At 44.7% G+C, this 18,242-nt stretch overlaps 1 protein-coding gene across 1 annotated transcript in view; it reads left to right on the top strand.

Moving 5' to 3' along the window:
- MAP3K1 (mitogen-activated protein kinase kinase kinase 1) overlaps positions 1 to 9,231 on the top strand; it is a 49,246-nt gene extending 40,015 nt beyond the window's left edge. The window contains exons 11-20 of the mRNA XM_075842430.1: positions 37 to 158; positions 247 to 338; positions 623 to 812; positions 1,483 to 2,758; positions 3,076 to 3,228; positions 3,458 to 3,620; positions 3,697 to 3,828; positions 4,155 to 4,297; positions 4,402 to 4,533; positions 5,310 to 9,231. Of these exons, the coding sequence (XP_075698545.1) occupies positions 37 to 158; positions 247 to 338; positions 623 to 812; positions 1,483 to 2,758; positions 3,076 to 3,228; positions 3,458 to 3,620; positions 3,697 to 3,828; positions 4,155 to 4,297; positions 4,402 to 4,533; positions 5,310 to 5,459 (2,553 nt within the window). The 3' untranslated portion in view covers positions 5,460 to 9,231. The remainder of the gene's footprint in view (positions 1 to 36; positions 159 to 246; positions 339 to 622; positions 813 to 1,482; positions 2,759 to 3,075; positions 3,229 to 3,457; positions 3,621 to 3,696; positions 3,829 to 4,154; positions 4,298 to 4,401; positions 4,534 to 5,309) is intronic.
- Positions 9,232 to 18,242: the final 9,011 nt, after the last annotated feature.

Genomic DNA, 18,242 nt, shown 5'->3' with positions numbered 1-18,242 from the left:
CGTCTTCAAATCCTAATCGGAAATCTATATTTGTAGAAAACCTTAAGAGCCATGTTGGTGTACACTCCTTGCCACACGACTGCTGAACGGAAAAAGCTGCAACGACTTCTAAACCCCGTCGTGGAAACCATTTTGGTGAAGTGTGCCGATGCCAACAGGTGACGTGTAGCGGCGAGTACTAGTATTGATAGGCTATGAATCAGATGGCGGCTTTTATTAATTTCCGTTCTGTTTTCGCCCCTGCAGCCGCACAAGTCAACTTTCAGTGTCAACGTTGCTGGAACTATGCAAAGGACAAGCTGGAGAGCTGGCGGTGGGAAGAGAAATTCTCAATTCTGGTTAGTAATGTGATGGTTATTGCAATATGCTGTCCTGCTGTGATCCAGCCGTTTTGATTGGCATCCCCATCCGCAGAAAGTGAGGAAATTGAACGGCTATAATTTCAGTCGTTGTTGCTGTGACCCTTTTATCATTTAGTCTCCCCTTTTCCAGTGCCTAGAACACAACAGACATCCGTAAAAAAAAAAAAATCCCCAAAAGTTTGATTTCTGTAGTAAATTTCTATACAGACTGGATTTTCAAGCTCTCGATCTCTCACCTGTAACGTTCTGCTCTGTTGTAGGTTCCATTGGCATTGGGGGTGTAGAATATGTTTTGAACTGTATCCTGGCAACCCAGCCAGAATCGAACAACTGGCAAGCACTACTGGGCCGCTTGTGTCTCATCGACCGACTGCTGTTGGAATTCCCTGCTGAATTTTACCCCCACATCATCAGCGGAGACGTAGTACAGGCTGACGCAGCAGTCGAGAGGTAACCCGGGGGTTGTGGTTAGATGTGAATATCAACATCTACTGAAAGAAAATGTGTAATACGCATGCACCCGCTTTCTGATAAGTGGAACTGGTTTTCGGACGATCAAGCTGCCGCGTGTGAATATACCCTAGATGTACAGATTTAGGCCCCATGCACACGACCGTAAAATCGCCCGTAATCACGGCCCATTCATTCCTATGGGCGGCCGTCACCTTCCCGTATGTCTACAGGAGGGTGTCCATGCTGTAGAAACCTGCCGAAAAAAATAGGACATGTCCTATTTTTTCATTTTACGGACCGTGCTCCCATACTTTATAATGGGAGCACGGCTCGTAAAAACGTGTCGTAATTATGGGCACAGTCGTGTGCATGAAGCCTTAGCAGGGTGCTTGCATCCGCTGCTATGAAGGGCCGCTTCTATGTGGGACTCCTTGCAATCCATTGAGTTGAGTAGGTGTCATGTAATGTTGGTGTAGAAATGAATGCCTAGTGGCAGCTTTAAAGGGCCATCCCTGGTATGGGTCCCCTAAGGGTACGTCCACACGTAGCGGAAGAAGTCTCTTTGTTTGGTATTCTTAATTTTGGACCTAGTTCCCAGCATGTAGTTCCTACTTTTCGCTCCACCGTTGTCCGCGTTGAATAAGTGACTTGTTTCTTCCTCTTGTAGGTATAGGAACCTGCTGTCCTTGCTGAATTTTGCATTGCAGTCCATTGACAATTCGCATTCAATGGTTGGAAAGCTGTCACGCAGAGTATTCCTAAGCGCGGCCAGGATGGTGGCACGCGTCCCCCACGTGTACGTCAAGTTGCTGGACATGTTAAGCGCCACAAGCTCAACACATTACAGCCGCATGCGGAGACGGTTGATGGCCATCGCTGAAGAAATGGACATTGTGGAAGTCATTCAGCAGGGTCTTGAAGATTCACAAGCTTTCGAAAACCGCAGGGAAGCATTTGTGCAGCCTTCCGCCCCTGCCAATTCCCCTGTGACCTCCCAACGTAATTCCCCAGACCATACTATGCAGCTATCAGGGAAAGTTGGGAAGGACCTCTGTGTCTCAAAAGCGGCTTCCAGCCCGGCGGACTTGAGTGAGACACTAGAAGTTCTATCCTTGGGACTTCCACTGCCCACTGCACCCACCGAACAACCAAAGCCTGCCATCCAGACAAAACGCAGACCACTAAGTCAATGCTTGAACTCCCCTTCATCCTCTCAACCCCATTCATTCTTCCAAACGTTGCCTTCCCCTTCCTCTACCGCGTCTGGGACAGCTGGCCCTGTCCCGGATGTCGCCAAGCCCAAACCTCAGGGATTTGCTCCCTGTAAACTTTCCTCCGCTTCCCCTCAAACTCAGAGGAAATTTTCTCTTCAGATACAGAAGCACCATTCAGGGGGTAAAGAATCTGAAAAACTCTCACCCGTTTTCACCCAAGCTAGACCATTGCCATCTCCTCAAATACACAGGCCAAAACCAACTCGGCCCACACCAGGGGACACTGGAAAACCAGCAGAATCTCCAAAAGGCAATATGACTCTTGACCTAAATGTTTCCCACTGTGACAACAGTGGTGGTAGTAGTACCAATGCTGTTATACCTAGTGACGACACTGTGTTCACACCTGTAGAGGAGAAGAGTCGACTAGATGCCAACACAGAGCTTAATTCCAGCATGGAAGACTTGTTGGAAGCCTCCATGCCGGCCTGTGACAGCACGGTCACCTTCAAATCGGAGGTTGCTGTGCTGTCACCCGAGCGAGCAGAGGTTGATGACACTTATAAGGAAGATGTCAGTCATAATCAGAAGTGCAAAGAGAAAATGGAAGCCGAGGAGGAGGAGGCGCTGGCTATTGCTCTCGCCATGTCGGCTTCTCAGGACGCTCTGCCAGTCATACCCCAGCTACAAGTGGAGAATGGGGAGGATATCATCATTATCCAGCAGGATGTAAGTTTACACTGCTTTTATTACTAATTTTAGGATTGGTATAAATTATAGTGGCTGAGGATTACATTGGCTCCTTTTTAGACTCTCTAAAGGGGTTCTACAAAATGAAAGGAACATGGCTGCTTCTAAAAACAGCGCCATACCTGTCCACAGGTCGTGAGTGGTAATGCAGCTCAGCCACTTCAGTGGAGCTAAGCTGTAATACTGCCCACAGCCTGAGGACAGGTGTGGTGCTGTTTTTGGAAGGAAGCAGCTGCGTTTTTGTAAACCCCTTGAATGATTATTCTGCTTGTTACATTGTGATATTCTCATGACAGACTCCGGAGACACTGCCCGGTCATACCAAAGCTAAGAATCACTATCGGGAAGAAGTTGAGTGGCTGAAGGGCCAGCAGATAGGGTTAGGAGCCTTCTCCTCCTGCTATCAAGCTCAAGATGTTGGAACTGGCACCTTGATGGCTGTTAAGCAGGTGAGATGCCGTGCCAGTAGGTCTGAGGTTGGACACGGGTAGTATCATTCTCCTCGGGAGGGGGGGGGGGCTTCCCACACCTTAAGACCCCATAGCAGCCGCATGGCCCGCTTCTAGGGTAGGTCCACCCTAACATACTCACAGCTCTCATATGGGATATTACCAGCACTGCCGCTTTCCTGATGCTTACCCTGGTCATGTCATCACTGTCTCCTCTACCTTCTGCTAGGTAACCTATGTCAGGAATACATCCACTGAGCAAGAAGAGGTGGTGGAGGCTCTGCGGGAAGAGATCCGCATGATGGGTCACCTCAGTCACCCCAATATAATAAGAATGCTGGGGGCTACCTGTGAAAAGAGCAACTACAATCTCTTTGTGGAGTGGATGGCAGGTAACCATGGACGATGCCTCCCGCTGTATAACAATCCATCGTGGAGCTTTGTCTTCATTCACTGTTCATTTTCCAGGTGGTTCTGTCGCTCACCTGCTGAGTAAATATGGAGCCTTCAAGGAATCGGTTGTCATCAACTACACGGAGCAGCTACTGCGGGGACTCTCATATCTGCACGAGAATCAGATCATCCACAGAGACATTAAAGGTAAGCTGCGAATGTTGCCCTCGTGTACATGACATGGATATAGGGGTGTACCGCAAACAAAAATGTGGGGGACGTGCGTCTTGTGTGGTCCTGACTTTCTACAGTACTCGACATATGATGAGCAAAGTCCTGTTTACTGGAACTGCAGGAGGCTCTAGTGTCGCAACACTAAAATACGACCGTACTGTGGTTGGTCAAGACTAGTTGTAAGAAGTGTCGGTATAGGCGCGTCTCCAGGTTGTCTTCTCTGGGGCCTAGTAAACTGCTCCTTAGATGATCCATATTCTTAACCTATATAAATGCGACATTTTGCTTTGCTTTTACAGGTGCCAATCTACTGATAGACAGCACTGGACAGAGGCTGCGTGTTGCTGATTTTGGAGCAGCCGCTAGACTCGCCTCAAAGGGCACAGGTGCTGGGGAATTTCAAGGCCAGCTGCTGGGAACAATTGCGTTTATGGCACCGGAGGTAAGGAATGATGTCCGTCGTGTAGCACTGTATATTGTAATGAAGATGAAACGCGTTGGCTGTAGAAACACTGATGGTGTGGGTTTCGTGGTTTGTTTGTCCAGGTGCTGAGGGGGCAGCAGTACGGCAGGAGCTGTGATGTCTGGAGCGTTGGCTGCAGCATTATAGAGATGTCCTGCGCTAAACCTCCGTGGAACGCCGAGAAACACTCCAACCACCTGGCTCTGATCTTCAAGGTATAGCTGATATTAAATATATTATGAGGGATACGTTCCAGTTTTATTAGAAGATCTATTGTCTACTTCCTTTCTTAGTGACTAATCTTCAAGCAGCACCAAGAGGACTGGGGCACTATAGCAAGTGCAGCGCTGCTTTGTTTTAAGGGGGTTATACAGGATTACATTAACATGGCTGCTTTCTTCTAGGAACAGCGCCACACCGGACTACAGGTTTTGTGGGGTCTTGCAGCTCGGCCCCATTCACTTCAATGGAGCTGAGCTGCAATACCACTCACAACCCATGGACAAGTGTGGCACTGTTGCTGGAAGAAATTAGCCACCTTTTGCTAATTCTGAACCCTATACCTTTTAAGCATCTAAGGAGGCAAGGTCTGTTAATCTCAAAAGGCATAGGTGCAGTGTAAAGCATGGAGGAGGGCAGAGCTTTAGCTAGGAGGTAGGTTTTGAGATTTCCGCAGACTCCCAATAGTCAATGCAGTTTTGTCTGTGATCATAGCTGAGATATAATGGCAAGGATCTGTCGAGATGCCAAGGATTCTTCATTCTAGCAATTCATGGTGGCTTCTGCTCATGGACCACCACCAATGACATCTAAAAAAAACATTAAAGGTGCACATACCCCATAATGCGCAGGGTAGTTTGGGTATTTGGAGGTCTGCAGTTGTGTATGGGATAGCATCAGGAGAACCTGCTGAGTAATAAATCACAGCGGGCATTTGGCAGAAAATTTTGGTAAGCCGTGGTCACAACTGTTTTTTTGTTTTCATGTTCAGATCGCAAGTGCAACAACTGCTCCAACAATCCCAACACATCTCTCGCCCGGTTTGCGGGATGTGACTCTCCGGTGTCTGGAACTTCAACCTCAAGACCGGCCTCCATCCCGAGAGCTACTGAAACACCCCGTTTTCAGAACAAAGTGGTAGAAAGCGGTCTCAAGCAGAGGGGGACCGTCTTATAACATGCTACTGAGAGGGTTAAACGGGGGCTCCTAATATCCAGCGGCCTGTCCCTGCCACAAACCATACCGGTGTGTCCTCTAGCTGTCCCGCGCCTCAATACCAGGAGCTTATGGCCATAGTTCAGGCGTTTGCCTGTTGGGAGGTTCAGTGAGATCTTATCCTTCTGCCTTTTAACTGTATCCATTTTTTATTTATTTTATATGAAAAATACGTCTCTGAGCGGGTGTGGCCATTTTGATAAATTTCACAAAGGCGTAGGATGGTGCTGTATAATGTAAAAGTTGTCAGCCGGTGTTCTGAGGCTTCCGTTTGAGGAGAGACCCTGTTACAGGTTTATCGGTTCCTGCGATGTGACCATAGAGAGAATTTCAATGTGTAAATATTGTCCACACTGTACGACACACAACAACCTGTTCACTTCCTCCCCTTATGTCATACAATTATTTTTTTTTTTCTTGCCATGTGTTATGTCATCGGGCAGCTGGGGGTTGTAATTTCTTGCTCCGCTGCAAATATATTTCCCTGTGAGAAGAGTAACCTGGAAATTCTAAATCTGAAAATCTCAATTTAGTTGTGCTGAACATTGGATTCTTAACGTTGAGCTCCACTTGCATTAGTCAGTATCTTGGGTACTGCTATTTATCATCTTTTTGGCTTCTCTCCATGAAGAGAAGCCATTGATTTTATTTTAATTTAATTAAATGGAAGCCTCCCCAGTGATCTGCTGATCGCCACTGGTCTGGCTACTCTAACCCCCAGTGATCTGCTGATCGCCGCTGGTCTGGCTGCTCTCACCCACAGCGATGAGCTGGCCACTAGAAGGCAAATGTAGTATTACATGGTGGCCATTCAATTCAACAGGTCAAGCAGGGTAGGGAGCACATCGCCGTTCTGGCTCATAGAGGGGGTTCCTGTGTGGAGACCCACCCCTCTGACCTCTGTATACCTTATTGGGGTATATGGATGTCAAAATAGTAGTCTTCATGAGACAACACCTTTTTAAGTAATAGATATGAGTTACCCCCAGCTTGGCTGCGTTCTTTTCCTTAAATGTAGTCTGAAATCCATCTCATGTTTCGGCACACTTCTGACCCTCCCCCATGCTTTAGCCTGCAGCACGTCCAATTTAGATTGGCTGCATGGTGTACATGGAGAGATGACTCCTATTTCAGCAAGGACAGAATGATTATAAGTTACAAGAAACAAAACCCCCAGTAAGTAAAAGATTATCAGGGAACTGCCTCACATAGACTGAGGCAAATGAACCTCGATAAGGGGCTGGAGCTCCACTGTAAGTGACCACTTGACTTCCTGTGTGGGTGACAACTTTTTGAGTACATGGCTGTACATGTACAGGTTTGGTCACACAAAGTTGTCTGCTGTACAATACACTGCCCCTCTATGCAGCACAGACTTGTTTTCAGTCCCTGAAATAGCAGGAAATATAAGATGGGGGTGAAATTGCAGATATAGGTCCGTGCTATCTGTAATTCTTGTGACTGACAGACACCGACTTTAAGCTCCATACCTTTCTTTTCCAGGTTGCTCAGCTGATAGGTGACAACTTCTTCCCGTTGCGTCTTGTCTTGGTTAGGACGTGGTTCATTGCCTTTTTAACTTCCATAATTTTTACAAAATGTTCTTGTTCATTGTCAGGTGATTCTTTTGTCTTGTGGAAGATGGATCGATCTCAAACCAAATCAAAATGTTTGTGACTTGACTGCGATCTGTCTTTCTGTTTTTAATTCGCCATCTTGCTGCTGATTTCCTTCTGTAATACATGATCCGTGTGGCTTCGGGTCTTCATGTGCAACTTGACTGAAACCGCGCCACACTTATGCAATGTAGTAGAGCTCAGCAGCATTCGCTTAAATGAAGCGGAGCTGCAATACCAGATGCACCCTGCGGATGGGTGTGGCGCTGTTTCTAGAAAAAGCAGCCATATTTTTGGCTTTTAATCCTAAACTTTTAACTCTAAGTGAGCCAGACTTAACATGGTGTCTGAGGGAAGTTTTTTTTACATATGTGGCCAGCCAAATGTTATGGGGATTAGGAATTTTCATTCACACCTCTGCAGTGCACTGGGTTTGGGGCTGTGATGCAGTTACAGAGCCTGGTCAGCAGAGGTGCTGTGTAGAAGAAATTACAAATGGGTCTCGCTAGCTCTGCAACCCTTCATCCGGTATACCCTAGGCATAGGCCATCCATGTATATTGGGGGAACCACTTAAAGTAATATGGATGAGCAGCTGTAAGATCAGCGGATTCCACTTATTTTGGTGGGATCCCGAGATCATCTGATCTGTATGAAGGGTTCCTGGCTGTCCCCTTATGGTAGGGGAGATGAGTATCAGGCATGTTGGATTTCATTGTGTCCGATCCTTTATACTGCAGAGATAAGAAGCTGCCTGGAGGCCGCTCATCTCCCCTTTACCTAATGAATGCAGTACATGTATATGGGGGAAGGGGGTGTCAAGTGAGAATAAGTGTTCAGATGACATCTCTTTTGAGTGTCCAGCAAAATGCACCGTCGTATCGTTGCGATATGATCATGATGTGCGACTACAGCCTAAAACTACATGCAATGTGTGCTTGAGGTTTCATACATTTCCAACCACTAACGTTGCTCCTCCGGTCACTGCAGTAAATGAATGCAGCGGCAAAGCCATCACAAGTGCGACCCCCGAGAATATGGCCAATTAGAACTCAGGTGCTGCAGACGTTTAATTTCCTCTAACACAATGGCAATGGGGCGATGCCCATATGGATGACACCCCTGCTGCATGTGTTGGGGACTCTCTGCGTCGTACGTACTATGGAAGGAAAGCAGCAGCCGTGGCGCTCGTCGTTTCAATCAATCCAATGATTTTAACTCCTTGGAAACCAGGTGAGGTTGTTGCACAATGAAAAAGAATTTGGTTATTGTGACTCAGGATCAGCTGTCGATAAGCTACTGAATGTTTCAGCCGCCGCCATGAGCGCGCTGGGACCGTGTAAATGTGAATTTCATGACATCGGACATTCCTTTTCGTGCGACAGACAAGCAAATTCCAAAGAGTTAAAGTGACTGTTCCTTAATGTGAAGTCTCGTAGCTCTGACTGTATTGTACTTGACTCTTATGTATATATTATGGTCTTGATGCACTCTTATGTTCTGTACTGGAAGATTGATTGTTGTGTTTTGCGATCATTGATCGCTGCCCCCCCCCCCCCTCCAAGCAGAAATGAACCTTGGCTGAATCAGTATTACCCTGTAGATCTCCGCACCTCGTGGGCTTGCGCTTAGTTTCCTCCACTTGCTGCCATTGTGGTGTTCTATTATATGCAGATTATGGTGTAATCTTATTTCCTTTGGATCAAAGCTGGACTGAGAATCGTATTGTATCGTTGTTGTTTTTGTGACCTTCTTAATGTTATTTGGTACTTCTTGAGCCTGTAAATAACGCCTCCTGCTTGGTTTGATTTCAGTCTCTACTACCTCAGGTGTCCTCTAGATTTTTCTTCTACCAAAGTTGACTTTTTCACAATGAGACTATATATTTGCTGTATGACTGATTCTTAAGACTTCTTCCAGGGCTCAAGGGCTAAAAACTTCTCTTAGCACCTTATAACTGTGCAAGCAAAAATGTTGCAGAATTCTCTGGGTTAAGATGAAAATTAAAAAATTTGGCTTCAATGTATCCATTGTTTTAAATATTTCAAAATATTTTAATTATTAAAGGTTTTTAACCCATGAACCGATTTTATAGCATTATTTTATGTATTTTTTTGTGTTTTTTGTTTTTTTTTGTCTTTATAGTAAAAAAGTTTTGAAGAAATTGCTGAGTGTTTTATATATAATCATCTCCAGGGTGAATATTAGATACCTGATAATGTTACAGACCGCATACATGTATGCTATATGGACATTGGACAAACTTTTTCACTGCCAGAGGTATCAGAGCAATATTCACCTATACAAAAAAAAAACAATGAATAAATACCAGTCCTTCTCAATGAATTAGAATATCAAAAACTTAATTTATTTCAGTAATTCAATTCAAAAAGTGAAAAGCTCCTATATTCTATAGATTCATTACCCACAGTGATCTCCAGCATTTTTTTCTTTTAATGTTGAAGATTATAGTAACCGTTAATGAAAACCCAAAATGTAGTGTCTCAGAAAATTAGAATATTAACCCCTTCGCTCACCCTGACGTGCCATTACGTCTGGGTGCGGGGGGTGATGTTTGGAGCGCGCTCCATATGCTGCGGGTGTCGGCTGTATTTGACAGCAGACAGCCTGGAGCAGCCTCTGGAGTGATATCGGCGGGTGACGACTGTTGCTATGGCAGCCCAGGGGCCTAATGAAGACCCACAGGGCTGCCTTCACTCTGCCTCTGCTAAGCCCTGCCTGTGGCAGGGCTTAACAGATGCCTGTAAAAGTGACGATATACTGCAATATGTTAGTATTGTAGTATATTGTACCGGCGATCTAACAATCGGTGGTTCAAGTCACCTAGAGGGGCTAATAAAGTGTGTTTAAAAAAAAGGGTTTTAATAGTGAGAAAAATAAATAAGTTTAAAAAAAAATTGTCCCCCTAAAGTAATGTAAAAAATAAAAAAAGCAATTAGTATTGCTGCGTCCGTAAAAGTCAACTATTACAATATAGCGTTATGTAACCCTCACCGTGAACGCCATAAAAAATGTAAACCGCCAGAATCGCTGTTTTTTTGGTCAACTTAGCCTTTAAAAAAATGTATAAAGTTCTACGTACCAAAAAATGGTAACGATAAAAACTACAGCTCGTCCTGCAAAAAAATAAGCCCTCACAAAGTTAGGGCTCTCAGAATGTGGCGACACAACTCCTTCTTTTTTTTTTTTTTTTTTTTTTTACAAAGTTTATTAGCAATAAAAGCAGTAAAATATAGGAAAACTGATATCAATTTGGTATTCCCATAATCGTATTGAGCTACAGAATAAAGATAAATTGTGGTATTTACCGCACGGTGAAAGCCGTAAAAACGAAACCGAAAAAACAATTGAGGAATCCCAGGTTTTTTTTCCATTTTCAGCCCGCAAAGAAATGTTTCAGTTTCCCGGTACATTATATGGAACTATAAATGGTACCAAAAGAAACGACATCTCCGCCTGCAAAAAATAAGTTTGAGAAACGAAAGTGGATTTGTCCCGAAGAAATTAAATAAGATTATTTTAAATACAGAAATGTTGGCCCACTGAAAAGTATGTACAGTACATCAGCTGTTAGGCAAGTTATAACATACAGATGACCAGATGTTTGGATCTCTCAGCTAGAACTACACACCAGTCCTTCTCAATGAATTAGAATATTAGCAAAAAGTTAATTTATTTCAGTAATTAAATTCAAAAAGTTATACTCCTATATTATATAGATTCATTACACACAGTCATCGATTGCCAGCATTTTTTTTTCTTTTTAATGTTGAGGATTATGGCGAACAGTGCTTGAAAATGTCCTGGTAGATGGCTGCAGGGACTCTGGACTTGATATAACACAGTGGACCAACACTGTTGCTGAGTGGTCCAGAGTCAGCGCAGCCGTCTATTGGGAAATTTTCGAGCGCTTCATGCTTCCATCTGCTGACAAGCTTTATGGAGATATGGATTTAATTTTCCAACAGGACTTGGCACCTGCCCACACTGCCAAAAATGCCAATACCTGGTGTAATAACCACAGTATCACTGCGCTTGATTGGCCAGCAAACTCGCCTGACCTAAACCCAATAGAGAATCTATGGGGTATTGTCAAGAGGAAGATGAGACACCAGACCCAAAAATGCAAATGAGCTGAAGGGTGCTATCAAAGCATAAAAAGTCTTGTGTGGGTAAAAATCTGATCCAAGCAAAGCCTGAGACGTACAACACCGCCTAAATATAAAAGTACAGAGATCATACATGTCACTTGTGTCTATATGCAGATATCACATAATCACCATCTTGCCGCTCGACTTCACCAGGATGACAAACCCCCCCCCCCCTTAAAGAAGAAATCCTGTGAAAGTGATCCGGTTTTTCTAGATACTTGTGAGCAGATGATATCGGAGAAGTCTGATCTCGGGGCCACCATTGATTTACATGTGAAGGGTCTACTTACAGCCTGCAGCCCTGTGGTAGCACCCAGAGATTTCTAGTTTTGGAGAATTGACCAGACGTCCGTTCGGAAGAGCGCAGTGTCATGTGACGGCTTTTGGAAGGGAGGTTTGGGTAAGACGTATTGTGGGGCCAAAAGAATAAAACACAAGTAGCTTCGTACCTCGGAGAAGGGAGGTTTGGGTGGTCCTCAGACTTCAGCTGTTATAATGTGGAGCTACACGATTCCAATGCAAAATCTAACCGGATGTCACCAATCTCTGCAATATCCACATCATCACCATATTGTATCGCCACAGTGACTCGTATAATAAAGTTAACACGTTACTTAAACCACATGGTAAACGATGTCTCTAAAATGCCTGAAAATGTGGAATTTTTTAATCTATTTTTTACATTTTCCCGTCTGCAGAAAATTAAGTTAATTTAAATGTAGCCCAAAACGGATCTATTAAAAATGATTAGTCTCTCCAAAAATATGCCCACATACGCCTATATTGATGGAAAAATAATATGACTTATTGACGGTGCAAAAATGGAAAAAAAAATCCTTACATGAGGGGGGGGCGCGGTGCATCCATGTCTCCTTTGCACAGGGCCCATTATATGGAATAAGCTCTATATTGTTGCCAGGGCTGGCCTTAGGGGTGTGCGACCTGTGCCATTGCACAGGGTGCCAATGCAGAGTTTTACAGCACCAGAACAGATATAGATGAATAGGAGAGAGCCCAGCAGGACTGGATCCAACGGTTCAACACAATGGCAATAACAAGGAGATTCAGGCAGCACATCAAATAAAAAGGAACTTAATTCGCCCATGCGACGTTTCATCTCCGCAGAGCCTTTCTCAAGCATAACACAGTACAAATGTGACTAGTATTTATATGGTAACAAACCAATTCCAATTACAATGTATCATACAATTATTACAAACAGTTGCCAATAAAGGTATATCAAAATGTGTTATATAGATATCATATACAAAAAAGTGTACAGGACAATTCAAAGATATATCAAACGTATGTGTGAATCTAAAAAGACCTGATCAACTGTGAAATATTAAGGATAGTCACAACTATCAATTAAACATCGATGTGAGTAAATTAGAAACATACCCTGAAAAATTAAAAATCCAGTGATCCGACTCTCCACTCGTGGTACCCGGCGTCTACTCTTCCCAACTGCGCGTATCAGTACTCAGAGACCAATCAGCAGTGTCCTTGCCGAAAACAGCCATAGGCACACTGCGCATGCGCGAAATCCGTCATAGGCCAACGCTCAGTGGGATAAGACCCTGCAGCAGAGTCCATCTACAGAGAGGGCAAAGCCCACACCGTAACAGCTCCGTAAAGTTGTATATAACTAAGGCATGTGTCATATGAGGACAACACTATAATGGCAAAGACATGATTATAACCTCAATAAAAGAGAACAGACATGGGATATATGTAAAGCTGTCTCAAAGTATGATGTGAAAATATGTAAGATGTGCATAACGAAGCAAACCCTACATAATGTAGGTACAGGGGGCATACCCAAACACGTTGGGCAGGACCAGGCAAAAACCAAAGTTTCAAATGATACCCCTGACCTATCAGGGGCTGGGGAATCGTTGCTCACATGCCATACCGCACAAATTGTGCGACATAGACCAATGTGGTACCCAATCATATAAATTTGAGACCTACCCATGTTAGCTGCCATAAAAGACTTCATTCTCAAAAGAATCATGTTATAGTCTACATTATGGTGTCCCATATTATACATTATGATTGAACTAAGACAATATTACGATGGACCATGCGGAGCCGAAGAGGGAACATCCATAGTTACTTGATTGTTCAAAAGCGCCAGACGTGGCGGACGGCAATAGGTGCAGCAGGACACGACTCCAACACTAGACAGGCTCAGAAACAACGCACAGCATGGCATACAGTTAGCAGGGCACGGGAACACTGGGAACAGGATAAGGCCTCATTTACACGAGCGTGTGCGTTTTGCGCGCGCAAAAAAACGCTGCGTTTTGCGTGCGCAAAAGGCAATTGACAGCTCCGTGTGTCATCCGTGTATGATGCGCGGCTGCGTGATTTTCGCGCAGCCGCCATCATAGAGATGAGGTAGTCGACGCCCGTCACTGTCCAAGGTGCTGAAAGAGCTAACTGATCGGCAGTAACTCTTTCAGCACCCTCGACAGTGAATGCCGATCACAATATACACCAACCTGTGAATAAAAAAAGACGTTCACACTTACCATGAACTGCCTGCTTCCTCCAGTCCGGTCTCCCGGCCGTTGCCTTGGTGACGCGTCCCTCTCTTGTCATCCGGCCCCACCTCCCAGGATGACGCGGCAGGCCATGAGACCGCTGCAGCCTGTGATTGGCTGCAGCCTGTGCTTGGCCTGTGATTGGCTGCAGCTGTCACTTGGCCTGAATTGTCATCCCGGGAGGTCGGACTGGAGGAAGGAGCCGGGACTTATCGGTAAGTCAGAACTTCTGTTTTTTTTTACACGTATATGTATATTGTGATCGAAAGTCACTGTCCATGGTGCTGAAACAGTTTAAGTCTTTGAGCACCGTGGGCAGTGACTGTCTCCTGACGTCGCGTACCCGAACATTTTTTGCCGGGTTCGGTTAAAACGAGTTCGGCCGAACCCGGTGAAGTTCGGTGCGCTCATCTCTAATTTGACACTCCGTTTGGATGTTCGTAACCAGAAAAGCACGTGGTGCTTTTCTGTTTACATTCATCCTTTTGACAGCTCTTGCGTGATTTTCGCGCATGCAACGCAGGACCGTCAGTGTGGCATGCGTTGTTTTCACGCACCCATTGAAGTCAATGGGTGCGTGTTGCGTGAAAAACGCAAGAATATAGAACATGTCGTGAGTTTTACGCAACGCACTCACGCAGCGCAAAATTCACGCATCGTCTAAACAGCCCCATAGACTATTATAGGTGCGTACGACACGCGTGAAAAGCACGCGCATCGCACGCGCGTATATTACGCTCGTGTAAATGAGGCCTAACACTGAGGGACCATTTGCAAAGACTAACATGGGAATTACTAACAATGCTCAGGTAGGGAGTGAAGGGGCAGGGCCCCTTAAATAGTCCAGAGTAATTGGTGCTAATTTAAAATATAATTCATGTGCGTGGGCTGGGCCTTTAAAGAGGCTCTGTCACCAGATTTTGCAACCCCTATCTGCTATTGCAGAAGATCGGCGCTGCAATGTAGAATACAGTAACGTTTTTATTTTTAAAAAACGAGCATTTTTGGCCAAGTTATGACCATTTTTGTAGTTATGCAAATGAGGCTTGCAAAAGTCCAAGTGGGTGTGTTTAAAAGTAAAAGTCCAAGTGGGCGTGTATTATGTGCGTACATCGGGGCGTTTTTAATACATTTACTAGCTGGGCGCTCTGACGAGAAGTATCATCCACTTCTCTTCACAACGCCCAGCTTCTGGCAGTGCAGAAGTGGATGATACTTCTCATCAGAACGCCCAGCTAGTAAAAGTATTAAAAACGCCCCAATGTACGCACATAATACACGCCCACTTGGACTTTTACTTTTAAACACACCCACTTGGACTTTTGCAAGCCTCATTTGCATAACTACAAAAATGGTCATAACTTGGCCAAAAATGCTCGTTTTTTAAAAATAAAAACGTTACTGTAATCTACATTGCAGCGCCGATCTGCTGCAATAGGAGATAGGGGTTGCAAAATCTGGTGACAGAGCCTCTTTAAGGCTGGGCACGAGCGTGCGCGCGCACCCTATCGTGCAGTGCTGAGCAGAGCGGAGGTGAGATGCCGCCATGGCTGCGGCCGCCGAGGTGTGAGTAGGAACGGCGGACCACGGCCATGGACGCTATACGCGCTCAGAGCAAATACCATGCAGAATAACGGTAGAGCTCAGTAGATACCCAAATGCTCAAAACTATCAATACATCGCTGGGCTAACCTTAAAGTGTAGCTAAACGTTTGACAAACTTCTGAGATGTCATAGTGACATGTCAGAAGTTTGGATTGGTGGGGATCCGAGCACTGAGACCCCCACCAATTGCTAGAACGAAGCAGCTGAAGCGCTCGTGTGAGCGCTCAGCCGCTTAGTGTCTGTTCGGCTTTTTCCGGAAATAAAGGCATCAGTGTACAGACTCAATAGAAAGTCTATGAGCCCGTAGTCCGATACATTGGCTTTACGGAAAAAGCTGAACAGACACGAAGCTGCTGAGCGCTCACACGAGCGCTTCAGTTGCTTCGTTCTGGCAATTGGTGGGGGGTCTCAGTGCTCGGATCCCCACCAATCCAAACGTCTGACATGTCACTATGACATCTCAGAAGTTTGTCAAGTATTTAGCTACACTTTAAAATCTAGGTTCAAGCCATCGGGTGGTAGAGTATCCAAATTAAATATCCACTCCAACTCCCTACGTTTCAATTTTGCTGATCTGTCACCCCCACGTCTGTGTGGCGGGATCAAGTCAACGATCCAGAATTTAAGGTCCTTTACCGTATGGCCTGCGTTCACAAAATGTTGGGAAACAGGTAGATCAAGTCTCTTAGTACATATAGTGGATTTGTGTTTGTTAATCCTTAAGCGACATTCTAGGGCTGTCTCCCCCACATATAGAAGCCCACATGGGCACCTCAATATGAAAATTACATGATCTGATGAACAGGTCAAAAAATGTTTAATTTTAAACAAAACACCACTCAATGGGTGTATAAAAGACCCTCCTTTACAAAGTTGAGTAGAGGCAATTTATTGACTACCTCTAGACATGATCGACCACCCCGGATACCTTTCGTTTCCACATATTCACAAATGAGTAACAGAATTGGCAGTATTATCCGCAGAGAATTGCACATTCTTCATAGTTTGGCGAACAAAGTACCCGAGTTTGGTCGTCCACCTATGCTAGCATATAGACGTTCCAGAAATATTGGAAATCAGTTGGTACATGCTGACATGGGTCCTATATGTTGTGTTTGTCAAACTACTTTGGCCCCATGGAAATTAGGATGTTATTCTTACTTACATTGCGGCAATTGTAACAATCTTTGTAAAGGAGCGTCTTTTATACACCCATTGAGTGGTGTTTCGTTTAAAATTACTGTATTTTTCGGACTATAAGACCCACCCAGGTTTTAGACAACAGAAAATAGGAAACAATTTCATATTTTACTACTTTTACGAAGAAAAAACTATTGGCTAAAAAAAAAAATTTGTTCGGTTTCACCACATTCTGAGAGCCATAACTTATATTTTTTCATCGTTTGAGCGGTGTGAGGGCTTATGTTTTGCGGGATGAGCTGTATTTTGTATTAGCACCATTTTTTTGGTACATACGATTTTCTTATCACTTTTTATTTCATTCTTTTTAGCCAAAAAACAAAGATTTCGGGGTTTTAAAAAAAAAATTTACGCCGTTCACCGTGCAAGTCAAATAATTCTATATTATAATAGTTTCAGACTTTTATGGACGCAGCGATACCATTTTTTTAAATTTTTTACATTGTGCGTGGGGAAAAATGGGAAAAGGTTGTTTTTTTTTAACTTTAACCCCTTACCGCACCAGGACGCACCGGTACGTCCTGCATTGAAGTGCTTTAAGGCACCAGGGCGTACCGGTGCGTCCTGGCTAAAAACTGTCACCCTGTCAAAGGACAAGGTGACAAAACTGTGCCGTCAACTGTTTATGACAGTTGACCGGCACAGCAAGACGGCAGGGGACCATTCACAGCGGTCTCCTGCCGGCGATCGCTGTGATTGGTCAGTCAAAGCACACTGACCAATCACAGCTCCATGACGTGGTGTATGTGATGGCGCTGGCTCAGAAGCTGAGCCAGCGCTATCACCGCTGGATATCAGCTGTCCGACACCCCTCTGCAATGGCCAGGACCGGAGCTAGGCTCCGATCTGGCCGATTAGCTCCTTCGATGCATCGATCAACGCGATCGATGCATCGAAGTGTCTTGTAGCCTGTCGGCAACCACGATGGTTGCCACAGGCGCGGGTGTCAGCTGTTTTTCAAAGCTGACATCGTGCTCTAACGGCCAGGACCGGAGCTAGGCTCCGATCCGGCCGATTAACCCCTTAGATGCAGCTATCGCTGCATCTAAGTGATTAGATCGCACCCTATGGTTGCTAATGACAACCATCTGCACCCGCGGGTGTTCTGATGGTTGCTATGGCAACCGTAGCCTAACAATCGCTTCCTAGTACGGAAGCCTATTAGGCCCCGCCGGGAGGCGAAGCCTAATAGGCTTGCTGTCAGTGAATAGCTGATAGCTCTAATACACTGCACTATGTAAGTAGTGCAGTGTATTAGAATAGCGATCAGGGCTTCATGTCTTCAAGTTCCCTAGTGGGACACAAAAAAAGTTAAAACAAGTTAATAAAAATGTTGTAAAAAAGTTAAAAAAAATAAGTTTCATGTTAAAAAACACAATAACAGCCTTTTTTCCTATAATAACATAAGAAAAAGTACACATATGTGGTATCCCCGAGTCCGTAACGACCCAAACTATAAAATATCACGCTATTTTACCCGTACGGTGAACACCGTAAAAAAATTAAATAAAAAACTATTCCAGAATCGCTGTTTGTTAGTCACTACCCCTCGCAAAACAGAATAAAAA

Source organism: Rhinoderma darwinii, chromosome 1 (genome assembly GCF_050947455.1).
Source record: "Rhinoderma darwinii isolate aRhiDar2 chromosome 1, aRhiDar2.hap1, whole genome shotgun sequence".
In the NCBI taxonomy this organism is placed as follows: Eukaryota; Metazoa; Chordata; class Amphibia; order Anura; family Rhinodermatidae; genus Rhinoderma; species Rhinoderma darwinii.
Note: the sequence above shows the minus strand (reverse complement) of the source record. Positions and strands in the feature narration are given on the sequence as shown.